At 42.1% G+C, this 24,912-nt stretch overlaps 2 protein-coding genes across 2 annotated transcripts in view; both read left to right on the forward strand.

Annotated features, from left to right (window-relative positions):
• The window catches only part of LOC126388112 (protocadherin Fat 3), a 74,277-nt gene extending 73,289 nt beyond the window's left edge, over positions 1 to 988 (forward strand). Inside the window, exon 52 of the mRNA XM_050041002.1 lies at positions 16 to 988. Within this exon, the coding sequence (XP_049896959.1) occupies positions 16 to 776 (761 nt within the window). The 3' untranslated portion in view covers positions 777 to 988. The remainder of the gene's footprint in view (positions 1 to 15) is intronic.
• A 9,935-nt stretch (positions 989 to 10,923) lies between these two features.
• The window catches only part of mtnr1bb (melatonin receptor 1Bb), a 39,877-nt gene continuing 25,888 nt past the window's right edge, over positions 10,924 to 24,912 (forward strand). Inside the window, exon 1 of the mRNA XM_050040402.1 lies at positions 10,924 to 11,806. Within this exon, the coding sequence (XP_049896359.1) occupies positions 11,599 to 11,806 (208 nt within the window). The 5' untranslated portion in view covers positions 10,924 to 11,598. The remainder of the gene's footprint in view (positions 11,807 to 24,912) is intronic.

Consider the following 24,912-nt stretch of genomic DNA (forward strand, 5'->3'; position numbering starts at 1 on the left):
TTTTTTACTCTTCAGCATACCGCTGGGAGTCTTCCAGGCAGACTTCAAGCTGGTTGTCACCATCACGCCTGCGTCCACCGGAGCTGGGATCCCATTACGATCTCAGTGACACCCAGCAAAACATCAGACGGGGAGGCAGCACGCGGTCTCTCCAGCTGGACTACAAAGTGATGGGCTACAGCAGTGACAGGGGCCGGGAGCAGGTACGGGAGACCGGTAGGAGAACCTTCCAGTGGGAGAGGAATCAGTCGGGTGAGTGGGAGAGGAAACGCATCCTGGACAGAGAAGAAAAGAGAAGGCGCGACGGGGAAGGAGAGGATACGGGCAACAGGAGCAGAGACATGGGGGCTTGCCAGGACCACAGAGAGCATCAGCAGTTGCACGGCCATGACAGCTGTGAAGACAGCTCTTCGCCTGTTTACGAGGAATACCGTGAGACCAGCCATGACCAAGAGCAAGGGGAAGATACAGAGAGCCTTTATGACACTCTGCCGCCAACTCGACGAGCCTACGAAGGATATCCGTCAAGCCCCCCGGGCATCAACCTGCACCCAGCTCAACTTCTGCCCCCCCTCAGAGCGTGGGACTTACAGACAGGGGAGTGGAGGGGATCGCAGGAGGATCGCGGAGGGCTCGGCTCCAGCAGTCTGGCAGGATCTGGGGACGAGCTGGAGAGACTATTGAACCTGGTGTCCCTCAGAGCCAGGAGAGCCACACGAATAAACAGAGCCTCTACCCAATCTGAACCCACAACAGGCTGGGATGGGTTTAAATGAGCACACAAGACTGTTTAAAACAAATAGATTTAATATTCCTCTAATGAAAGAGAGGCAGTGACCCTCTCTGATTATACTTGACATTTATATTATTACACCGTTGGTCCACCACCTAAAAATAATTAAAAGAGAATATTACCATATATACTTTTATTATCCCGCATTATTATCCCGCTGTAAGCAAACACTAATCCACCACCAATCCCCTGGCTCATTTATAAGCTGGAGGAATAAGAGGAAATATATGTGTTCTCCAGACGCCTTCACCTGTGCTGCATGAGAGTTAGCAGAGATTGGCTGTGAATCAATGCTATTACCTTTATTATTTATAGAACCACTGAAGCACAGCATTTATTAACATCAAAATATGAAAGGAACCGCTCTGCCTCTGTTTTTCAATGATACCAACGTATGTACATATGTTGTTGTGTATTTTACACATCGTCCCGTTGAGTCGCACACGTACAGACGCACACACACAATCATTTTGTTAGCTCAACCGTGTAATACTCAATGCATTTCTTATTTTTATTGGCACATGCTGGAGGTTGTTTTGAAGAGAACTGTTCGCCACACATCCCAGACATAGCCTCAGAGACGCTATTAAGATTACCAGACGTTGATACCAGGAGATCTTTATTTAATCATTTAATTATTCTGTGATTATTTATTTAATAATTACACTATTTGTGTGTTTGGTTTCTTGGGAGCCTCCTCATGAATGCAAGCATCAGGGGTATCCATCTATGATTAAAAACAGCACTTGAGGTTATGCTACATATTTATTTTATTTTGTTTTACTCAGAAATAGTTTTGACCTCTCATTTTAACGCACAATACCAGCTGTGCAGTAATGTAAGACAGCGTTTGGAGAAATATACAAATTCACTTACGTACTCATTATGTACTTTGTATATATTACCAAAGCTGCACTTTTTAGCAGCAGATAGAATGAAGCCCACTTCACACCTGGTATTAACATGTGATATGAATTATCAGACTTGTGCTGAAGGGCTTAGAGAATAGTGTGGAAATGCACCCGTGAAGAACAGAGTCACTCACCCAAGACATGTACACATGGTTGCCTCACTGATAACACAGTGTAAATGCTGCTGTGCCCCCACGTCACACACAACAAAAGAGAATGTAAATGGAATTAAACTCCATGTTAAACAACTCTGAAACACAGGCAGAACAAACAGGTGGTAGGTGACTAGGAGAATTTAAAGGGGACCTATTGTGCTCATTTTTTCATACTTGTATTTCAGGTCACTACTAGAAAATGTTTAAATGCTTTAATGTTCCAAAAACACTTCCTCATACTGTCTGTGCTGAAACACCTGTCTGAAACACTCCGTTTTAGCACCTGTCTCTGTAACCCCCCCTCCCAAGTAGAGCACAGTTTGCTCTACTTGGTCAGTGTTACCCGGTCTTCCACATTTTGGTGTCTCTACACCGTCACTGCAGCTGGAGGAATGACTGTAATGACGTAAAGCGGCACTTTGTACCATGAAAAATCACCAATAAAAGCTTCTTAACCAAAATCATCACATCCGGACGCGTTCCAGCAGGAATATAATCCAAAATCACGAACACATGAGCAAAATTGGCAACCAAGCTTACATGTTTCCATGACACTGACATGTGGCTATTTGTAGTGTGGGCTAATGTAAACATTTGCAGTGGAGTGCCAAGAGCAGATGACTATATAAAGACATCTATCATGAGCTAATGTCAGCTTGTCTCAATAGTGGGGAAAAAGCACTGTAAACAGAGTATTCAGAACGGTCTCCAGCCTGAGGTTTTTGGTCACAGGGATTATTTTACATACATTTACCACATTATTTGAACTTTGGTCACTTTTAATATGAACATCTGACTTTGTAATATTATACATATTTATAACAGAAAATAAGGAAATGCATAATAGGTCCCCTTTGACCATTAATTAACATATTCATAACAGCAGATCAGAACAGTTCAGACTGTGAATGAGCCAGACTAAATGTCCGCTGTCAAAAACGGCTGCACTAACCTGCCTTTATCTCACACTTGTGATGTTTCCTCTGGTAAACACGACTCTTTAAAAAGACTGCCTTTTTCTCCTTGAGGTGGAGAGGAAAAACATCTTACTCAATGATGTAAACCGCAAAAACAATATACAAAGCAAACTTTTTTGGACTCCTGAAGGACAGAGTAGATATTGGCGGGTATAAACACAAATCATCCACATCAGACAGTATGTACCATTCATGTATCTTGATGACGATGGACCACTTAAAAGAACGGCGGCTCTTAAAAATTCAAGGGCACGCAGTTAAAGGATTCAAATGGAATCCTGAGAATTCAAACAAAAAACAAACAAACATTAAAAGTAATTTATGTTTTAAATTGCTTATTTTGTGCAAGTGAATAGTTTGTCTGCTTCAGTAAATGGATTGATTTGTTATTGCAAGAATGTAATTTTTCCGGAAAAAAATACAGAATGTTCGACTGAAAGATACTACACGGATTAACTTTTTGCAAGAACTGTGACACCCTTCACCAGTAGTAACACATACAAACTGACAGGTCTTAACATGGTCATGATCAGGCTTAGTGTCGCCTAATGTATTCATGTTTCACTGTATGGTGTCCATCCATCCATTGATCCTCTCCACCCATTCCTATTCAGGTCTACTCTGTAAGTGCTGGAGCGTGACCCAGCTTGCACCGGGCAACAGAAGCAGAAACATGCCGGACAGGTCAGACTAACACAAAAAAAACATTCACACCTGTGGGCACTTTACAGTTTCCAGTTCACCTGGTCTGCATGTCTGTGGACTGTGGAAGGAAACCAGAGCACCGGAAGGAAACCCACAGGAATACTGTGAGAACGTGCAAACTCGACACAAAACAAGCAGCTTCCAAAGGCTGAAATTTAAACCTAGAACCTCAACGCTGTGAATCAACACCACTAACAAGTGAGAAGCCTTTGCTGTCATGTTTTACGACTTTATTGCCATTTATTGTGGTTGAATCATCTCGCAAAGTACCTTTCAAGTCTGCTGGATTTCCAGTTATTTCAGACGGGTGAGGTGCTCAAGCACAAAGCTTATGTACCAACGTGGATGTTTCGAGGACTTGATGAATATGCTCCAATCGAGCGGATTCAAAGTTAATTGGAAAAGAAATGGCATCTGTCTTAAGGGTGAATATGTACCTGGTGTGCTGTCGCAGGTGAGCTATATCTCAAACACGAGATAAATAATCCCCATAAAATATTTAATCCTATCAAGTCAGTCTTGTCACGCCTTTTATATGTTTTCCTTTCCTTCCCGACTGGAATCTGGCAGATTCATTTAGCAGAGCTTAAAGTCACTGATGTCCTGGGAAGACATGAGGCACAAGAATGTCTTCTGGAATGTTAAGTTCATAAACTGTATGATAACGCAAACAATAAATTTTATTTTGAAATCATTTGAGATTATTTGAAAAGGGTGTTATGATCATGGCTAAGATTGCCTTGGCTGTATGCGCTGTCAACAGTTGAGCCGATTTCAGCGTAATCTCCTCATTATGCGCCTTTGTTTACCTCAGGAACTGATTTCTTTGCTGACATGAATAGATGTATCCGGCTTATTGTGTGGCACTCTTTGTTTCTGTGAGTTTTTTCCATACTGACCCAGCGCGATGGCGAGAATGTGCGGACTATGCATCTCTAAAAGCACCTGTCTGTGATTAGATAATACTTTTGCTGTCTGTGCAGAAAATGTGTTTTGTACAGCGGCCACGCATGAAAAATGAAAACCGCATTCCACAGCCTCAGTATGTATTTGTATAATAGGACATGCTCCTCCGCACATAGACTAAATTAGGAAACTTTAATTATCGAATGTTACAAGGTCTGCGACTGGCAAGTAGGGTGACATTTCTTAATCACTTTATCTACATCCTCAAAAGGTGACCAGTCATTAATTCTTGATTGGTGACAAAAGGTTGAGGGCAGGCGATGGTCAGCGTCTACGCCCCACACTCACTCTGTGTGTAAGTAACAAGGAAACGTGCCGAGGAACCTTTGTGGGTTTTGATTATTTCCTCTTCGGCCCCTGTGGAGTTGCCGCACAAACTTTGTCCTTGTTATCATCCAGCCCTCCCCGTATAAACACCACTAGGCTGACTGTCTGCCAGAAAACATTCCCATGGCAACCAGACATTCCCCTGATCATGTTTGTGTTTCATTTTCTCTGTCACATACAACGCATTTTGGCCAATTAAGGGGCGAGGAGGTGCTTGTGTGCGTGTACTGTTTGTGTGTCCATGTGTTTGCTGTAGTGCAGATGCAAAATATTGCACGCTGCTCAACATGCCCGCTCCCAAAATACCGTGTGTTTCTTTGAGGCAGTGCAACATGAGGGGAGAGAGCAGAGTTGTTCGACACAAGAATAAGCACTCGCCCACTCCATAACATATTATATGTAGGTATTGTGTATGCATGCACTGAGATAAGTCAGGATTCAGTGGTGGCATGCATGCCTGAGTATCTTAGATTTTGGGGAGAAAAACAAACAACCTTGAAATTATTTATAAACATTTCAAGAATCCGTCATTACATCCTTTAAAATGACTATTTGCAAAGTGTACATTTTAAGAAAGCCAGCAGCTGCAGCTGTGTTTTCATGGCAGCAATCATTTTGTCAGAGTAAGTGTTACATTTTTTGAACAGTGGATATCATTTTTGACTGAAACACTTCATATATCTTTTAGTGCATGCCAGTTTGTGTCAGTGCAATAGATGGAAATAGCTCATAGTCAAATGTTGGCTGGCTTGTTCCAGTTCTATTCTCTCTCCCTGCAGGAACCATGAACCACAAAAGACTCAAACAGGTACAAGGCAGAACCTGAGGGAGATGAATCCTCAGCCCAGGAAAGAAGAAGAAAAAAATAAGTCATGTGTTTTTGTGTAAAATTCACATAAAACTTGACGAAGCTTGTCACTGCTGGAGACATTCTAAAACTCACATTACCGACTTTACAGCCTAAAAATAATCAGCTTGTTTTGCTCCCCGGATGCGATCAACACACCTGAATCTATGTTTCCTCTATTACCCCTGCCTGTCACAACAAGGCAACACAGAAAATGAGATTTTATCAATTAGCATAATATGCTGAAGACGTCTCGAGTGATAACAGACGGAAGCCTCTAAAAGGTGCAGGTGGCATGTCAGCTGTTGCTGAATCCAGCAATTCACTCACGTTTTTTTTTGTTTTGTGATCCTGCCTTCATTTTGGGTCTTTGGGGGTAGAAACGGAAGCGTCATTACCCAGACATGCATCCTTGCGGGCACAACCTTACATAACATTACCTCTGCCTCCAACCGTATCTGTGGCACACACAGAATCAACAACAAAATTGTAAACAACACACCACAGGTAGAAATAGTCCCGCTGTCTGGTCAGAGGGAGAGAAAGAAACTACAAGCAATTTATTCATCCAGTTTTACAGCTTATTAAATTATTCTGACAAGCATTATGCAACATGTCCCAGTAACTTACACAGACTCTCTGGGACACTCTTTTGACGACCATCCTGCTTGTTTAACATATTCCGAGCATGCTGGCTGTCCCAGTGACAGGCACAGGGTCAAATCAAAGGCAAATACAAGGGCGTGTGAGGGAAAACAGAGACAGACACATAGAGGGAGAGAGCAATAAACAAAGTGACTGTTATGTTTATTCATCGTGCATCAGAGAAAACTGATGAGGACCTGCCAGTCCCTTTAGCTCTGCTGGCTTTTCATTGGACCATCTGGCATTTACACCATAGAGTCAGCTAAGCCACTTAAAACCTCTTTCAACCCCCCCATTTTTCCCCCCCTCCTTCTTCTTCTCTGCTTTTTTTTCACAATGACGTTCCTCCAGATCTGTCCGGACACAGCAGGGGTGGGAAGGAATGGACAGAAGGATGAGAGGATGTTACATAAAGGGAGGAGGGGAATGAAGGATAGATCATGTAAGAAAGGCAAGAGATGAGCAGAGAAGTGGGAGAAGTATAAGAGATTACCATTCCCCCAGTTTCTGCTTATTGAGGGGTAGCTGTGTGGGTTATTATAAATCCACGCTGTTCTCAGTAACACCAGGATTACACACCCAGCCAGACCTAATCTATGCGCCTAACATCTGCTTCTGATGACACACACACACACATGCGCGTCCCGTACGCAAACACACATGACCATAATGGTCACAAATGCAGCCGGTGTCTCGAGCAATTTCATTGCATGTATTATTCATGAATACTTTAATCTTATGAGTATAATCAGACACAACATGCCTACACTGCTAAAACAAGGCAACAGGGGGGGGATGGGGATATTGAATGGCAAGGGGTCACGCCCATGTATGATGATATGAATTCACATCAGAAAGCTGTCCTCAGCTGTGTGCGACTGAGTAGAGGAATCTGTCTACCAGCCCTGTTCCATCACCCCCTTCCCCCTGCTGTTGTAACAGATTATTACTAAGGCAATCCTCTGGCATATGCCTCCAAAACGGCTATGTGTCAGACAGGGAAGTTAACTGCTCTGCAGCATACTTCATGTCCTTTATTGGATTTTCTTGCATGATGAAAGTGCATAAATGTCAACGGATTATGCCACACAGCTCGCCTGCTGTTGAATATCACATTTACATGACAGAAAAAAAGACTAATTGTCTCAAATTTTGGGACATTTCTTCAGATGGAAATATGGTAATTTTCTGCAAACTAAACAAAGAGCACAGAAAAGAGCTGTTTATTTTAGCCTCCAAAAGTCTTGGCTTGAGCGCTGACATTTGACAGGGACCTTCAGTGTTACACTGTTGGACTTTTTTATAACAATCCCCACTTTGCTCTGTTCTTGTAAAGATGCTGTCTTAAACAGAGGTAAGGCAGAGTGATGGATCAAAAATTGCTGCTGAGGAATTTGGCCGCATCATGCGCCTCATGTTATCTGCTTTAGCTCTGAGGAATTGGTACGCTGTCACCCTTGAGATTGCTGAGATCTGATTTTGGTAAGGAGGAGGTCTGCTCTATATTGTGCTTTGATCATCAGGGGTTTTTATGCTCGCCAGCAGAATAAGCATTTAGATTCGCTGAAGTTGCAACAACTGTAAGATTTTTATGAGGTCCTTGTTGAACTGTGCAAGCGTGAAATGCCTGTGGTAGTAACCTTTACAGTCCATCTGATGACTCAAATGTAAGAACAATCATAACACACAGAACTGTGTGACAAACACACCTAAAAGGCAAGTGGAGAGCACAGCCTTTGCCAAAAAAATATTCTTGTTGTTACACTTTAAAACACTACTCCTAACACCAACGTTTTAAATCAAAATTATTTCTTGGCAGTGCAGATGTACCACTGGGATTAACAACCTACCTCTGCCCTCGAAGAATCTCTCTGTGTCAGTTTCCTCGGTGTTGCTATTAAATGATAAAACAATGGCAGAAATTCCAAGCCTAGATATCTCTGTAAATAATAGTTTAGTCCACCAAATTCCAGTATTTCTAAGATTTTGCTCCACATTTTATGGGCTGACAAATGGATGTGATTCCTGATAATTATTCAAAACAGTCACTCCGCAGGCAAAGCCAACTAGCTATGTCCCAAATTTTCAGTGGTTTTTTGCCACCAGAACTGGATGTTTTTTAGCAACATCACAATGTTACCAGCAACTATTGTGCAGGTATTTTAAGCCAAAATATGATCTTTTCCTAACCATTACCAAGTGTTCTTTGTGCCTAAAGATAACCACACGTTAACCATAGCATTGTTGAAACGTAAAGTTACAACATATCCACAAAATAATAACATACAAATGTTACATCTGTGGTTTGCAGGACTACAGAAGGTAATTATTAAGATAATCACCTCATTACTTTTAGTTACATCACCTACCAGTAGTCCACAGTCATCTTAGCAGCATTGCAAGGCAGTACAGCTGTGCTTTAAGTTAATTTCCAACTCATTAGGATTCGTCCTCTGAGGACCATGAATATCTGTATAAAACTGTGTGCCAATCCATCATGTAGATGTTGAGATACTATTTCACAGGATGATTGAAAACATGACGTAGAGGAAAAGATGTAACAGCAATCCATCTAATAGTTGCCAGTAGGATTCATCCTCTGAGGACTAAGAATGTCTGTGCAAAATTTCATGACAAGCCATCTAACAGTTGTTGAGATGTTTTCATCCGACTCTGGACAAAAGTGTTGGGTTGACCATCAACAGATCAACACTGGCGTCCACTGAGCAGCTGGCTGACACTTCAAGTGCAACATTAGCAAACAGCATCATTCCCTTCATTTCATCATTTCATCCAATACACACAATTAATTATTTATAACAAAGATGACCCATAAGTTTACCAGACCTCCCTCACACATCCATAATTTATAATCATTTGAGTTTTATTATCATGAACTACAGTATTACCACATGCTGTGTCCATGCACTGAATTCTACTTCAGACTGCAACATCTTTTTCCAAACCTGTTTGTCATCTCAATAAGTGGTGTAGCAAAGTGTTGTTTGGATGCATGGCTGGAATACAAATATGGTCACACTTGTTACATCATTTCCACAGAAATTTATACTTACAGTTTTGCCAGGCTCTCTTGTTTTCTTTGTAACATACTCTATGGATGTTTGTTTTGGTGGCACCATCTGGTCATTTTAACAAAACTCTCTGCGGAACAATGACTGTGAGAGTTCGCCAACATGGACTCATCAATAAAACTGCGTTGTCCTGTGGAGTACAGCAGAGAGAACATTGCCATATGGGGCAGCTATGCTACTGGTTCTTGTAGAGGACGGTGTCGGTGTCCAGTTTTTGCGGCCAGTTTGTCCCGTAATCATTCATCCACTTCAACATTCCTGCCTTTATACCCACAACAATATGCTTCACTGCCATAAGTGAGTGCCTAAGATTATTGAAGGTTCTTTTCAAGCGGGCAAACACTGTAATCACATTGGATATAGATTCAGAAGTCTTTGAAGCATGTCCACCATAGTCATAGCGCAGCATTATCAGGGCTTTGCAGTTTTCAATTAGCAGATTTATGGTTTGTACCACCATTGCCTTTCTTGATGTGTGATATTGTGATTCTGTTCAGCCCATGCTCCTACTACTGAGTGTGTGTCTGCATTTAAAGTGTTTATATATATGTGTGTGTGCCAATCTGGCTGACCTCACAGCCAGAGCTGTCTGTCGCCTGGTCATCACATCGCCCTGCTTTGAGGCTGACACTGGGCTGCTCTAATCTGTTCCTGCTGTTGTGCTTGAGGGCATCCGCTGCAGCCCAGCAGCGAGGAGTTAAGCAAGTGAATGGCGCTGGCCTCAATGTGTCACCGCTGGCACTGACAGTATCGATGACATATGAATCCATTGGATCAGATGGAGAGTTCGACAGTACTGTTGCCACCAGTTACCCACCTTAAAAGGATGAATGGGATTAGACTGCCACCTCTACTTCCTCTGACTGCACTGTGCACAAAGTGAATCATAGTCCGGAGCCCAAAAATGGCACCCTGGTGGATGCATGCACACTGCTTAATATTGGTTCAATCAATAGTGTATTGTGTCTGCAATTGAAAGACCCTTCCAGCTGTTTAATGATTATTCTCATCTTGTGTTTTTGTTATTAAAAGGTTAATGCATTAACACAGGTTTTAATACAGCTAATAAATCACAAAGTAGGAATGCATGTATAACTTAAGACAAAGACCTGCAGCTGAAAACATGTCTGATTTTGTTATGCGCAATTATTGTACTTCCAAAATAGTCTCGGGCTTATCTGTGACAAATGCTCCACACAAGTCACAGTGGGCTGATTGGACTTCCCGTGTAAGACCCACCGCTGTGTGTACACTTAGGGCAACTCCGAGCATTGTGCCGAGATCAAAGGCAGATTCTGGGAAGTCACGCTGGGAAAAGGCGGGCGAAAATGAGAGGAATCTTTGTTTGCACGCACACCTCGGCACGGGAGATGGAGTGAGAAAGTCAAAAACAGTCAGAGGAGGGAGAGAAAGGGAGAAACACATAAAGTCGGAGGTAAAAATGTTGTTTGTGAAGCCGTGTTGTCTTATTTCGTCCCCACTCTGTGGATTCTCCCCATCCTGCTGTGTGCCTGACTGAGGGGCTCCTCTGTGTTATTTACCACAGTGCCTCCTCGCCACGCACAGCGCCGGTTGCGTCGTAGTTCAGCGCGTGGCAAGGGCATCACAAATGGTTAGGGAAGACAATTTGCTCCTCCGTTTGTTCAGAGAATAGCAAATTAAATCGGAAGGACTCCTGAGGCGGTACAATGGTTTGACATTTTAGAAAGGAATAGCCTTCTTCTTTTTTTCTCAACGTGGGCGCATGCATACGAATGAGAGTCAGAGATGCCAAGCAGCAAGCCAGGGGCACTTGGAGAGGATGAAGACTTGAAATATGAGTGGACCGGACCTTCTTTTATGAAATATTATCTAAACGACAAATAATTTGCATTTTCTCATAAGGGAGGAGTTGTGGCGCCGCCTCAGCCTTTGTTGGCACATAGATGGATGACTTTTGTGCGAGGATAAAGAAAGCGAAGAGTCCCTGTAACTTTATATAGGTCACACGTGAGCGACGCGTAATATCAAGTAACTCAAACATTGCCTTTAAGTAGCAGACTTGACGTGCGCTCTTGTGGAACTCGGGAAGGCATCCAGGTGCGCTCCATGTTTCGTTTAGGACACACCGGTACCGGCAGTGCCTGCGGGACATAAAGCACAGTTGGGACTTGAGAGCAGCGTTTGGCTGTTGGCCAGTGATGCCGGACACATTCACAATCATAAAGAACCGGACAGAGCCACGGCTGGGGCAGCTAGAGCGCACACTGGCCACGGAAGGGAGCGCCCGCCCCGCCTGGGTCATAGCAATCCTGGCCAGCGTTTTGATCTTCACCACGGTGGTGGACGTGCTGGGAAATCTGCTGGTGATCATCTCGGTGTTCAGGAACCGCAAGCTGAGGAACTCGGGTGAGACCTGTCGTCCCTTGCAGTTATTTTTTTAAATGTAATTACAAAGGTGATTAGTGACAACCTCTGATAATTACACATTTTTTTAGGGGAAAGTCGTTGTGAACTTTAGCCTGCTGTTGAACTTCCATTGCCGTGGCAGTATGAATTTGCATACTGATGTAGGCTGTGTGAAATCCGGTAGTGAATTCTGGGTAAAGTGAATTCGTTTTACCCTTCACCTCGTTCTCCAAGCTGCTTTTGCGCATTTCATATTGTGACCCACAGACCTTGGAGCGCACTTTGCCCTCCAAGAACATCATCACGAGTACACCCAGTGACAAAAACTATCCCAAAGTGCATTTTCTATAGCTTTGATATTTAACTGAACTCACACCGTAAAATCTGTGGTTTCAGCTAAATTCCTCCTCTTGGATTAGGCTGTCAACCCACTTCTGTCAGCATGCTTGCAACCTAAATGCAAAGGGCTATAGCTTCCGGTAATGACATTATCCAGAGCACCATTCATATCATGCTGAAGGGCATCTGTGCAGGACACATGGCTGCGGATAAATGACGGATGATGGCACAGGGATTTAACATGTATATTTCCAGTACATTTAGTGTGTTGAAGACTCCCTGCAGGCCAATTATATCCTCACAACTTTATATGCTACTGACAGCTTGATTGATACATTGCACTGTGAAAACTCTTGTAACATCTTGGTGTCTCTTGCCTCACTCCTCTGCTCTTCATCAGTGCAGTTCAAAGATAGTCTGACTCACTCTTGTTGTGTAGGAGCTGGTTAATAAGCGCAGGTGAGTCCTTTTGAAAAGCTGACTATACTTGGGGCTGATGAACGTATTCTGGTGTGAATCCGTGAAATAATTACCCAGGAGGCCTCACACGGCTGCACAGTGCAGCACAATGCCAAATCATAAAGCATGGGAGAACTCTTTCAACAAACCTTCGCTCCAGGTAAAAAAAAAAAAGGGAAAAAAATGCATCCTTGAGGTTGTAATTCAACTCTTTTCAGATGAAAATGAAGCCCTTTCAAGAATTTTACTGAATCATGCGTAGTTTTTTTTTTTTTTTTTTTTTTTAACGTTATCAGTTTACTGCCTAATTTGCTTCTCTTAAAAACCGACAGCTTTTCTGTACTGAAAATTAATGAAACAAATTATTCCTGAAACAAGTACCTCACCCTAATGGCAGATTTTTAAACAAATGTGATAGTAAAACCTTGTTAAGGTAGATATCTTACGCAGTAAAGTATGCCACACTGTGCTGACTGGCTTTTTTGTGCTTTATCAGGCAACAATTAGGGCAGGAAATATGCATTTATTTGCATATCCAGTAGGATGCGGCCAGGAGTCTTTCCGCCTTGTTAGTTGATGGGCAAAATGCTGTAAAGATTATCCAAAACAACTACTTTACTTTCTTTTAAAGACATTAAAGGCATGGACATTCTTTTCTTTGATTTTATCTTTTTTTTTTTATTCCTGAGTCAGATTGACGGTCATCACAGGAGCACTTGAGTGCAACCCCGTCTTCAAGGAAAGACTCCCACATTCTGCTCTCTAGCATGGATTTTTTCTAAAGCTAAGGTTTAGGTAAGGTTCAGCTTATTCATAGCTCCGGATCGCCTTGAACCAAGGCTTTTTATTTATTGACGCTCTGAAGAAGTGGAACTCAAGAAGGTCTCAAGAAACACATTTGTAAATCAGAAGCAATATGTCAAGTGTGCTTTTAAATTTGTGCGTGGCGTAACCTACAAACATCCTTTAAACCATTATCTTATTAAACTTAATGCACAGTGACACTTAAAATAACTGCATTGAGAGGATTTAATGTAGTCAGACAGAAGTCTTCCCACTTCTTCGGTGAATTAGACAGAGATTATGTCTTATTAGAAATAGAGCTGGTTGTGAGAGTTTATTTAACATCTTAACCCTGCTGTTTTTCATTTTTACTCCTGCATTATGTTGATATAACCTTGGTAAATATAAGACAAGCAGTCCTGGGAGTACACTTTTGAAAAATACTAGTGAGTGCATAGGGCCACGTGGCCCTGGTCAGATTTAAACAGCAACTGTAGGAGGTTTTGTCCCACGTAAATCTCACACAGCACCCAATAGTGTTCTATAAAAATCACATTGGATAAGATACTGTTATGCACTGTGATCACGTTTACCCTTTGGCAAAACATGCTTATCGGTCCACAGAGCCTGATTTAAGTGCCACCCGTGCTTTTAAGAGAGAGCGCTTGTGGCTTGGATGCTAGAGGAAAGAGTGTTCATGTTGATTTTTCACTCAATTAAGACCAGCACTCCCCCTAAGTGCAGAGCAGTAAATTTTGCACTACAGGACACATAGTACACCTGAACAACTGCCGCACACTGCTGCACAGGGACACCTGGCTTATCACTGGTTTACAGCTTAATTAAAAAAAATTACCTTTCAATTCAAGATGCTCTTGGTTGTTGTGGGCTATCCTTTATCTATTTAGAGGGTTGCTGTGGACTACCTCTGCAGAAAGAGGTAGTAAAACATACATTTGTTGGGGGAGTTTTGCCGCTCACATGATGCATTTCTGCCTTAAAGCTGATCTCTCGCAACTCAAACAGCCCACTCAGCAGCTGAGAAACCACACTGAACCCACAGCCGTGAACTCGAAGGATGGCTACTGTAGTTTCAAACAACCCACTCAATGGTTTAGACGGGAAAACACCTGACTTATCACAGCATAGAAACAGTCCCAGCAGGAGCAGAGGGCAGCATATGATTACCTTCTGCAGTTGTCGTGGCTTTGCGTAAGTCCGTGCTGTGGCGGAGACAACAAAATAAACTGACCGCTAAGTGCTGGACCACAGTATTTTGTCAGACGCTAGGCTGGTGAGTGATGACTCAGTCTGAGTCATTCTCACCTACCCTTAATAACGATATATGCATACTGTAGTAAATATTAGAGTACTGACTCATTATTATTCCGACGCTGAATTGGCATCAAAATATGTTATTCACACTAATCAAACCTCTGAGGCATGTTGCTCATGTAACCAAGCTCCATTAGGACTGCACATTACCTTTCTGCCCTCTTGCTTTTTTACCTCTTTTGTCTTTTCAAAGACCTCAATGTTTAATTTAAAGGGCTTTCTCTCTCATCATGTGCTATTGTATGCCAGCGAGCCTGTGCCGTGGATGCACAATCACACACATGCATGCATTCATGAGCCATTAGAGCCATTTGTCCCCTGAAATTAGTCTTTTAAAACAGAAAAGCCTTGACTCACACACATGCACTCTAGCATACAGATGTGTGCCTGCATGCAGAAACACATAAAGCATATCCAGGGAAAATGAGGGGCAGGAAGTCTACACACCTTGTGATTGTCTTGTATGAACGCGTGTGTGTGTAAGCATGTGAAAGGTGTCTTGTACAGTTGTGTGGGGCAGAGGTTTTTGTCCCCCGAGATTTGTCTTTGAAGGAGCGTAGGTGTTGCAAACCTTCAAAGAGAGTTAGACAGGATCGCACATTACAGAGACTCTCTTCACAGAGACTTTATTTACATCATATCTCTCCACCTCCCTCTCATTCCCTCTCCAGCTACTTTTCTCTAATGCTCTCTGCCTCTACAAAAATAATGCTTAAACTAGGCCTTAGTTAAGAATGAGGCTTGAGGGAAAAAAAAACACACTTTACCCATGGCAGTCTCACATCCAGTCCCTCTCAATCTGCCTCTGTCCATAGTGCTGAAATACTGAAAATCAGTCTCTTTATCTGTCTCTCTTGATGGTGCTGAAACGCTCAAACCTAAGGCCTTCTCTCAATCTTCTTTCTCGTCTGTGCCTGTGTTCGTTTGAACTCGTGAAACGTCATCAGTCACAGCCTGAGTACTGTTCCAGTTCGAAGTCTGTAGTATTGAAAACTATTTCAAAATTGGCTCCAGTATTTTCAGAGATGTAGGACTCGTTGACCAGGTGAGACCGACATCTTGGCAGCTAGCACACCAGATCCCGAGGTGGTCGACTGGCTAAAGTCCATGATCATTCAAAGTGAGAACAGTTATCTCGAGAAGCTGTTTGGTGATTTACCAGTTGTGCTCCTCTGATGTCTCAGGTGTGTTTTAAACATATGGTCTAATTCCTTTTGGAAGATTAACTTTGTTGATGCAAGGTTAGTTTGTGTTGGACACTGAGCAGCTTCTGTGTGCTTCTGGGTCATTATGAAATAAATAATTGAGAAAGAACAGTGAAAGTGTCGTAGATGTGCATTAGAGTGACAATAACTGTTGGCTGCATCTCACAATCCAACCTCAATCCAGTAGAAGGCTCCAAAAAAGCTTTTTTGGTTCCCCCAAAAAGCCAGTTAGCGAAGCTTGGAGGTATTTTGTCACAGAACAGTTGCACAGTTGTGTTGAAGTGTAGCCTAATCACTAGATCCCAGCTGAGCTGGAATGGATGGCAGCAAGAACACTGCTGCTCCAACTGCATATTGAGCATACTGCGCCCTCCCATTTTGGAGAGTTTGGACTCCCAAGTTGAACTTGGCAAGTTCACACTCCCAAGGACGCGATACCAAACTTGGCGTACTCTGTATGGAGAAACGACCTCCAGTCACTCTGTCTGACTCTCTCCATGGTTCTGAAACATTCAAACTGCAGTCTCTCCCCGCACCATTCTGTTTCTCCCATGGGTCGCCTGTGACATCTACTGCTACTACTAATACTGCCACTTCTCTGTCTTAGCTGTAGTTTGTTGTATTTCCTTTGATAAAACATGAAAATGTGAGTAAAATATAAATACAGTGGAGAGTGGGAGCCAGGCACTTCTGATGATGATTTGTTTTGTGACAGCTGGTCCTGACAGCTGAAAAAGCCGCCTGGTTAAGATGAGGGACTTGGTTACAAATGGGTTTTGAGTAAGTGTAGGTGTGTTGTTCTGTTTGATGTGCTGGAAGTGTTAGCCATCAGTGAATGAGTGCGAGTCAGTCCTTGAAAGTTTGCAAATGTGTGTGAGGAAAGCGAGACAGGGAGAATTTGTGCTGTTAGTTTATTGGGACAGTTCCTAAGTCTACGTTTCTCGTCTTTACATTTTGGGCCTCACGCTGAGTGACGCATTAATCCAGAGTTTCTCACAATGAATAAGTATGGAGGATTTCTGTGTCTTGCTCAGAGACATTTTGACAGGACATACGGCCGTTTGCAGACTACTGCAAGGGATCGCTCTGAACACCACTAACATGCCCTGTCTGTACTGATAATTGTTAGGAGATGTTCATAAACTGCAGTGGGCTACTGACGGCTGTGACAAAGAGTGCTTTAAAGAGAATTCAGACAGACAGTTGTCCTCTTTGTATGAGAAGAAAAAAAAGCACTTTTCTGTTCCGCATTCACAAGTGACATGTTTGATGAACTTTGCCTAGCTGAGATATAGCAACCCATTGTATGACTATATATCAGGTAATATTACCTTTACACTTATATTACCAGCCACAGAAAATCTTCCTTCTAATTCACATTTACACAAATCCGTTCTTGCAATTATTAATCTCGCCATGCTTAATAATGCAGAAATTGCTTTCACATTGAAAATAAACTTCAAAGTGACACACATGGATAAAAGTGAGACTCTTTCGCTTAATTTGTAATTGCATCCTTGGAATTTCGAAAACTGCATGGTGCCGTTTTATGAGATTTATTCTGCCAAAATAAATTGAGAAACAAGTTATCGAGAGTTTAGCACACAGAAAATTGGAATCACAAGCTATCTGGATAATGTCTTTGTTAAAAGTGACTTATCTTACGGTTCATTGTCTATTTCCTCCTCCTTGAGCAATAATCCATTTGCTGTTTTGTGAGTCACAGTCTGCCACATAGAAGAATGATACAAGAAGCAAACTAGAAAACCAACGATGCCATCTATAATACACTGGAGGAAAATCACAACAGATAAAACGAGTTTTGAGACACAGGGCGTATAAAGTATGTAGTTGGAAGTTCCTTTTATATTTGTGTTTCTCTTTTTGATACAAAGCACTTTGTAACCCTGGTTCCAATGTTTCAGAGTGTACTGATTTATTTACTTGCTACACCAGTAGTTATTCCTGCAAAGATTTTGGCTAGGTAGAAAGTCTTGAGTTTAATATAGATTTTAATATTCCACTCATCACTTTCAAAACAGTTATGCCCTTCCTTTCCACTATGACCTAGCAGGAACCCTCAGATCCTTGGCTCTTTTTGGTTTCTACGATAATTTATGCTCCCGTCCAAGGTTTTTTGCCACGGGGGCACATTGGTGTTTGATTTTAATTCATTAAAATCAAAACAGGAGATCAGACAGCTGAACAGGTTGTCAGATCGATCAGATTTTCTTTAATGCTGAGGAGCTTTCTCAGCTTTCTGTTGCTCAGTTATATATATATATATAAAAAAAGAAAGAGTCCAAACCAGACAGCTGAAGGCAGATTCATCCACCATCCACCCAACGACCCTCTTGGAACCTTTTTATGCGTGTAACAGAGGAGATGGAGAAAAGGAGGCAGAGAGACGGAGAGATCACAGAGCAGGCGAAATGGAAATAGAGGAGTGTTAAGCTGTAGCTCAAAAAGAAAAGGGGGAAGAGATTAGACACAGGAGCTCTGTTGCTGGTTTGATTTGAATTAATCCATTTACTTGATATTGAATCATTTGGAATCTCGCATGAAAATTGCATTTGACATCCCATTATACGTCCCATTGTGACAAATATTAGCCACTCAGTGTAGTTTCATCGTGTAGTTTCATGTAGAATCCATAGGGGAGCTGAGTTGCCACTGATCTATAATGCATGGGAGGAGAGTGTCTGCGGGGCTTTGGGGGATTTTCTGTATGTGTTGAGGCTTTGCCATATAATTCTTTCATCATCTGGTTTTTACTGTTTTTTGTCTTACTCAGTGAGTATTTAGGCAGAAGTGAAGGTTGGGCATGACTGCTGGGGATGTTTTCAGCAGCTTTAAGTGCTCTGGGAGCCTACTTCTGCCTGAGCTGTGCCCAGACACTGTCCTGTTTCTTTTGGGTGAAGCATGACTTCTGTAATTCCCTTGAACACAGACAGCTGGATAAAGGAAGCAGGAGGAGCTGCGACCAGCTAGACGGAGAGGAGCAAGGCTAGAGAGAGATGCAAAAGGAAGGTTTGGAAACAGCTCTAAAACAGAAAGAAATGACAAGGACACAAGCTATAAAAGAAAGACAGCCCAACATTTAGATAAGAGAGGGAAAGGACTGAAATCCCTGGCTATGAAAAGTAGGAGAGTGATGCTGCTTTATAAAGGGAAGAGGCACAGCAGAGACAATGTAAGAACTACTGTCGTGTGTCATCACAATCACCCAGTTGTTATCAGTACTTTAGTGCTGAGACGGGGGATGACTCAATAGCACAAGTTTGCACATATGCGCGCACACACACACTGCAACTGACAGAACAATTTTCTTTAATCTCAATAACCATGAAAGCGATAGATTGACCCATTTAATCTGCAAAGCAACTGATCAGTAATTTCATTCCTTTATTCTTTATCAAATCCCGTAATGCCTGCTGTATCTCCCCATATCCATAATACATGCGTTGTGATAATTTGAAGTGCATTATGTAACAGTTTCTCAAAACCCTCAGGCAGCAGTGGGTGAAGAGGTGGAGGAAGCGAGGGATTTGCTGCAAGAGAAGGAGGAGAAAGAGAATGAATGGAGGAGGGAGGTGAAATAGAGAAGACGTGAGAAATTAAGGGCAATCTAGGCTGAGAAAATGAATGGGAAAAAAAAGAATGGGATATTGACGGGGGGTTGTCACAGGGATGTGCAGGACTGTTTTCATGCAAACGACTCTGCAAACAAGACAGACAAACAGAATGTTTGTTTCGGGCAGACGCAGAGAGAGACAGCGAAGCAGGATGGAAGCTACTCCCTAATCTGCTCTTTGATGCCGCCCTACAGAGATGGAGATACAGACTGTAAATGTACATAAAGGTTTAGAAGCCAAATGTGGAAAAAGTCCAATTCTAAATGCATTTGGGAAGTTATTTTATATTCAGTTTATACAGGAATTTATGTTCAGCTTGCGGTTTAACTGCAGTGGAAATGGTCTATTTTGTGGTAGAAATTCTACCAGGGTGAAGTTTGAACTGAAAACGCTCACGGCATAACTGATATAGTATCATAAAGCCAAAGAAATTGCAGCAAAATGCACAACAAAAAGTTATAATTTGCAGCCAACTGTATCAGCACAAGATTGAGAGCTACACTTTGATGTGTTACGCCATGTTTAAATCATTTAAACGTTGTGTCAGTGGTATTTATGACACTAAGTGCTTTGCCTCAAATCAAATTGAAAGATGGGAAAGTGTTTGGTTTTCATTCAACTAGTTTTCTATTTGGTAAACCCTGAAGTTGTGTGAAATAAAGTACAGCAGTTTAGACACTCCTAATTAGAGATGGGCACATAATCACTCTCTCCCAAAAAGAAACCATGGATTTAAGAGATACCATCTGTTCCTGATTGATTTTAAATAAACCTGAATTGAATGCGTAATCAAATGGCATTGATTTTGACTCACGCACAGTCTAGTCTTTCAGACTCTTGTTGACGATGCTCAAGGCCCCAGAATAAAAAATGGCCATCTTTCTTAAATGAATTCATTTTTCCTCAATTTCAACTATTGTAAGTTTTTGTAGGTGAATGGGTTTGGAGGTTTGAGCAAATTAGACGATGACAATTATTATATTAATATGTCCATTAAACGTCCGCTGTGGGGGTGACCTCTAGCTCACCTGGTACAGTGAGCGTCCCACATAAGCCTTGTTTCCACCAAACATTTTCGGTATGGTATCTTTGGAACCAAAAGTAACCCTTCAGACATGGTACATAGACCCACCGCAAACAGTCCTCTTAAATGTGGGCGGGGTTGTTGTCACTCACTGCTCCGTCCAGCACTCACTGTATTTCCTCATCACCGGTGACACAGAGGGGGGTCTGCACCTCGTTTATCGTGCACAGAAAGGGGTCTGTGGAGTCTTCACATAACTTGGTTGAAATTAATATATATAAACGCTTGGAGATCCACTCATTACTAAAAATGTATGTCATATAGAAACTAAAGTAATGGTCAAAGTTGTCACAGTGAGTAACATCACAAGTTAACTTTACCCATTTTAAAGTCACCGGCAGTCGGCCCAGTGAATGAAGTTATTTTTTCTCCGACTACAGCCGCTGCAAGAGGCAGCAAAACATCCTTTCATTTTATAGTTACAGTCTAACAATAAAACTCTCCACAGTATGAACAGTGGTTACATAAGCCTCAAAACCAGCCACAACTCAGCCCTGAGCAAGAGTGACTGTCTGCTATGACCAGTCAATGGACTGCAGTGTTCACAGCTCCACCTTTTAGTACTGGATCTGTGTACTTGGTTCCCCAACAAAAAGGTGACCAAGAATGGGGACGGTACAGAACAGTTCCATTGGTACCATCAACAACTTTTCACACTGGAAAGGGAAAAAAAGCATACCGAACTGAACTGTACTGTACTGAGCCCTCCACAGTGGCCTGGGTTTGTTTCCGGCCCGCAGCCCTTTGCTGCATGTCACACCCCCTCTCTTTCCTACATTCCTACATGTCCTATCAATAGGGCAAAACTTCCCAAAAAAGCAATCTTAAAAAAAAGTCCATTGTATAGGATTTAGGGGAACATATCAGCACAGATGGAATAAAATATAAGAAGTATGTTGACTTAAGTGAATAATCACCTGAAAATAAGAATTGAGCTTTTGTTACTTATGAATGGGCTGTTTATATCTACACAGGGAGCAGGTCCTTGTTCACGAAGTCTGCCATGTTACGCCGCCATGTTTCTACAGTAGCTCAGAACGGACAGACTCTTTAGATAGGGTCATTCACGTTTTTCGCGTCTGCCAGTCAACAGGTCGCTGCGGAGGAGCTGCTGACTGGCAGCTGCTAACTGCTGCTGGTAACTGGCAGACACAGAAACTGCTTTATTCAGTGTTACTGGTGTATATCACGGGGTCCGTTTGCTTTGGAGAAGAAGAGAACTCTGTGGATAATTTGGTTCCCACTAAAAACCCTCTGAATGTCTGCATCTTGAGGTATCACAGAAAAAGGGTGAGCACACACATTAGCAGGTGTTGGGCTAGCAGCCTGTCTGCAGCAAGCCAAACAGTTTCGCAAAAACACTGATTTGTAATGTGAAACTGCCTTATTCAGGGTTTTTTTTTTACTGGTTTCAATCACTTGGTCTGTTTGTTTTGGAGAGGAGGAGACCTCTGTGGGTAATTCAGCTTCTGATAATAAGCTCCTGATTCTTACAGGGAGGTTTCAGCTGCTTGCAATATGCAATCGTCACTGCTAAATGCCACTAAATTCCCCTAAATCTTACACAGGAGGTTTAAAACAACTTAAATTATGAAATGTATGTGGAAAGGCTCATCAGACTGCTTTCAAGACATATTCAGTTGACTAAAAATGCAATGCAATGCAATCTACAATTTAATAAGAATAACTTGCATTTGTGAGTAAACACAGACAAAAAACAATCAAACGAAGTCACTAATTTCTCCTGTGGGGCTACATGTCCTTTGGTTTCTGTTCTTCTGTTTTACACCTTCCGATCAGAGCATGTTTGCAGCCCTTGTATAACTTGGCAGCCAGGACAGACAGTTTGAGCATTCAAATGCTGTGCATCCAAAATGCCAAGTTTTCTGATCAAACGCAGGATGCCCAGAGAAATTAAAACCCTTCAAAGGTTGCAGTTCGTCAACTGGACGTAATTCTGTAAGAGATGACGTGGACAGCCAAGCCAAACATTCTACATAATGAAAGAGATTGCGTCTAAAAGACTGTTCTTGGTGGTTTCATAATCGATAATGTCAATAGTCGTTTCTCCCTTTGTGCAGTGCAGCTTTAATCTGGACTTTTATTTTCTCCGATGTTCACTGTTATAATGATGAGCTAAGACAGCTTTCTGATTTAATCATCTGCTTTGCTTTACAGTTCAGTGTGCACTTCAAAGGTCAATCTCCTAGGACTAACCAGACTTAATGTCTGCCTGCTGCACTCAGTAGAAAAGCCAGTAAGCCAAAGCATCACAGGATCATGTGGGTCCAACATGTACATTTAAAAAAATCAAAGATACAGTGTGACATATTAGTGAGAATCTACAGTGCTGTACAGAAGGCTAACCTCTTTCCACAACAAATTAGCACTCTGCACCAGCTCCTGTCTTAGATTTTCTAACTAGATGCTGAACCATTGCAAGTACCCTCTGAGTTTATAGACAGACAGAGGAGTATCTGCTGTTAAACCTCACAGCCAGCATGTGCCGCCAGACTGAGCAGGATGGCATTTTTAATGTGAAGGAATAGAGGGGAAAAACGGACGGGGGCCAGTGTTGTGCATTCTTAATGTGGGGGGGAGGAGGATACGGAGGGTTTAGCTTGCCTGAGGCAAAGCGTCCACAAAGTGCATTTTGAATGTGAATTGTCCTGACCTCAGTTCATCTCCCCGCTCAAACAAAAGCTTACCAACAGATGACAGCTTCATAGAATGCATGCATCATTTGTGATGCTCACTCATAGTTTCTCATGTGCTGTTCAGCGTACAAGATATTCAGTAGGATTTCATGTGGTTTGAGAGGCAGTTTAAACTGGATTAACAGCATGACAAAAGATAAATAGTTGGCAGCGATATCTCCGTTTCCCTTGTAGCCCCTTAAAATCTGATCAATAACTTGTTTCACTTATTTAGCAAAACAGGCAGACGTTTTCTAGTCCGGCCCAACTCTCTAGAGGGAACTAACAGCCTGCCAAACTTGCTGAAACTCCCTGCAGTCACGTCTTTGATAAACAACAGTAGCCTCACAATATTCCCATATTGCTCACTAGGGGATAATTTTGTTATCTTTTGAATAATGTTAACATTACGTTCCCGTGTTAAACATACTTTAAGACAGCAGTAGATATCGTAAAGAGCTCTACCCATGAGGCCTATTCAGCTAGTGAGAGAAAGCTTGTCATACAATGCCAGAAAGGCTCTTTCCTCGGAGAAAGGGAGTCCATAACAAGAAAAAAAATAAATAAAGTTGACCGTTTTTTGCTGTTGAAGTATACAAGACTATACGAGACTATCCTCTTACTTGTCACAACCCATATTTACATTTAGTGGCAATAGTCATTATAACAGGAGCAAAGGAGAAAGTCAGGTGATAAAGAGAAACAAGAAGTCCCCATATGGATGCAGTTGTGGTGGTTGGATGGCTCAAAAACAGGCCCCTGAAACATCACTTAACCTTGATTCTAATTTTTTCCAGTTGCCATTAATGGTTTTGCAGCAAAAAGAAATTCCCTGCGGCCCAAAAAGCATTTACCCACAGAACACTATTATAAACTAAACATCTTTTAAACTGTTGATAGGAAATCTGGAACTGCAAACAAGGTCAATTATGACTCTTTCTATTATAATTTTTTGATCCATTGAAGTTTTATATTTGTAAAACAGCAAGCAGAGAAAAGCATTTTGAAAAATTAGGAGTGGGAACTTGTGGGTGATACCAGCAAGAGTGTCACTATTGCACATATTCAGTGGGCTGCATACAACGCAAGTAAACCCAGAAGCTAGAAACTTTTTTCTCATATGCACCAGGCAAGCAATCTCATTTGACTGAGTAAGTGCCATCTTGGGGTCTGTTATCCAGATCATATAAAACATCCATGTTCAAAAAACACAGGACTTTGACCCAGAAGATCAGGATTCATGACTTGTGTTAAAGCTACTCTTACCTTCCTTGCATTTCACACAGCATTTAGAATAAATTTGAACATCCACAACTCCCGCCTCCCTCCAAAGTCCCATCCCCCTCCTCCTGCAACTCCACCTCCCTCCAAAAGAGGCTACGCTACAGTAGGCTAACGTTAGCCATTAGCAACTGGATGCTGTGTTGTCATACATAATGTTATAGCCTATGTTACATTAGAGGCAAACTAAAAAATACCTGTCCAGCAGAAACAGTGCGACCATCTCGTCCCTTTTTAGCTCAGGATGAAGGCAAACGTCACATCAGGTCATCACATTATGTTGTCGTGT

This window comes from Epinephelus moara, chromosome 3 (assembly GCF_006386435.1).
Source record: "Epinephelus moara isolate mb chromosome 3, YSFRI_EMoa_1.0, whole genome shotgun sequence".
NCBI lineage: Eukaryota > Metazoa > Chordata > Actinopteri > Perciformes > Serranidae > Epinephelus > Epinephelus moara.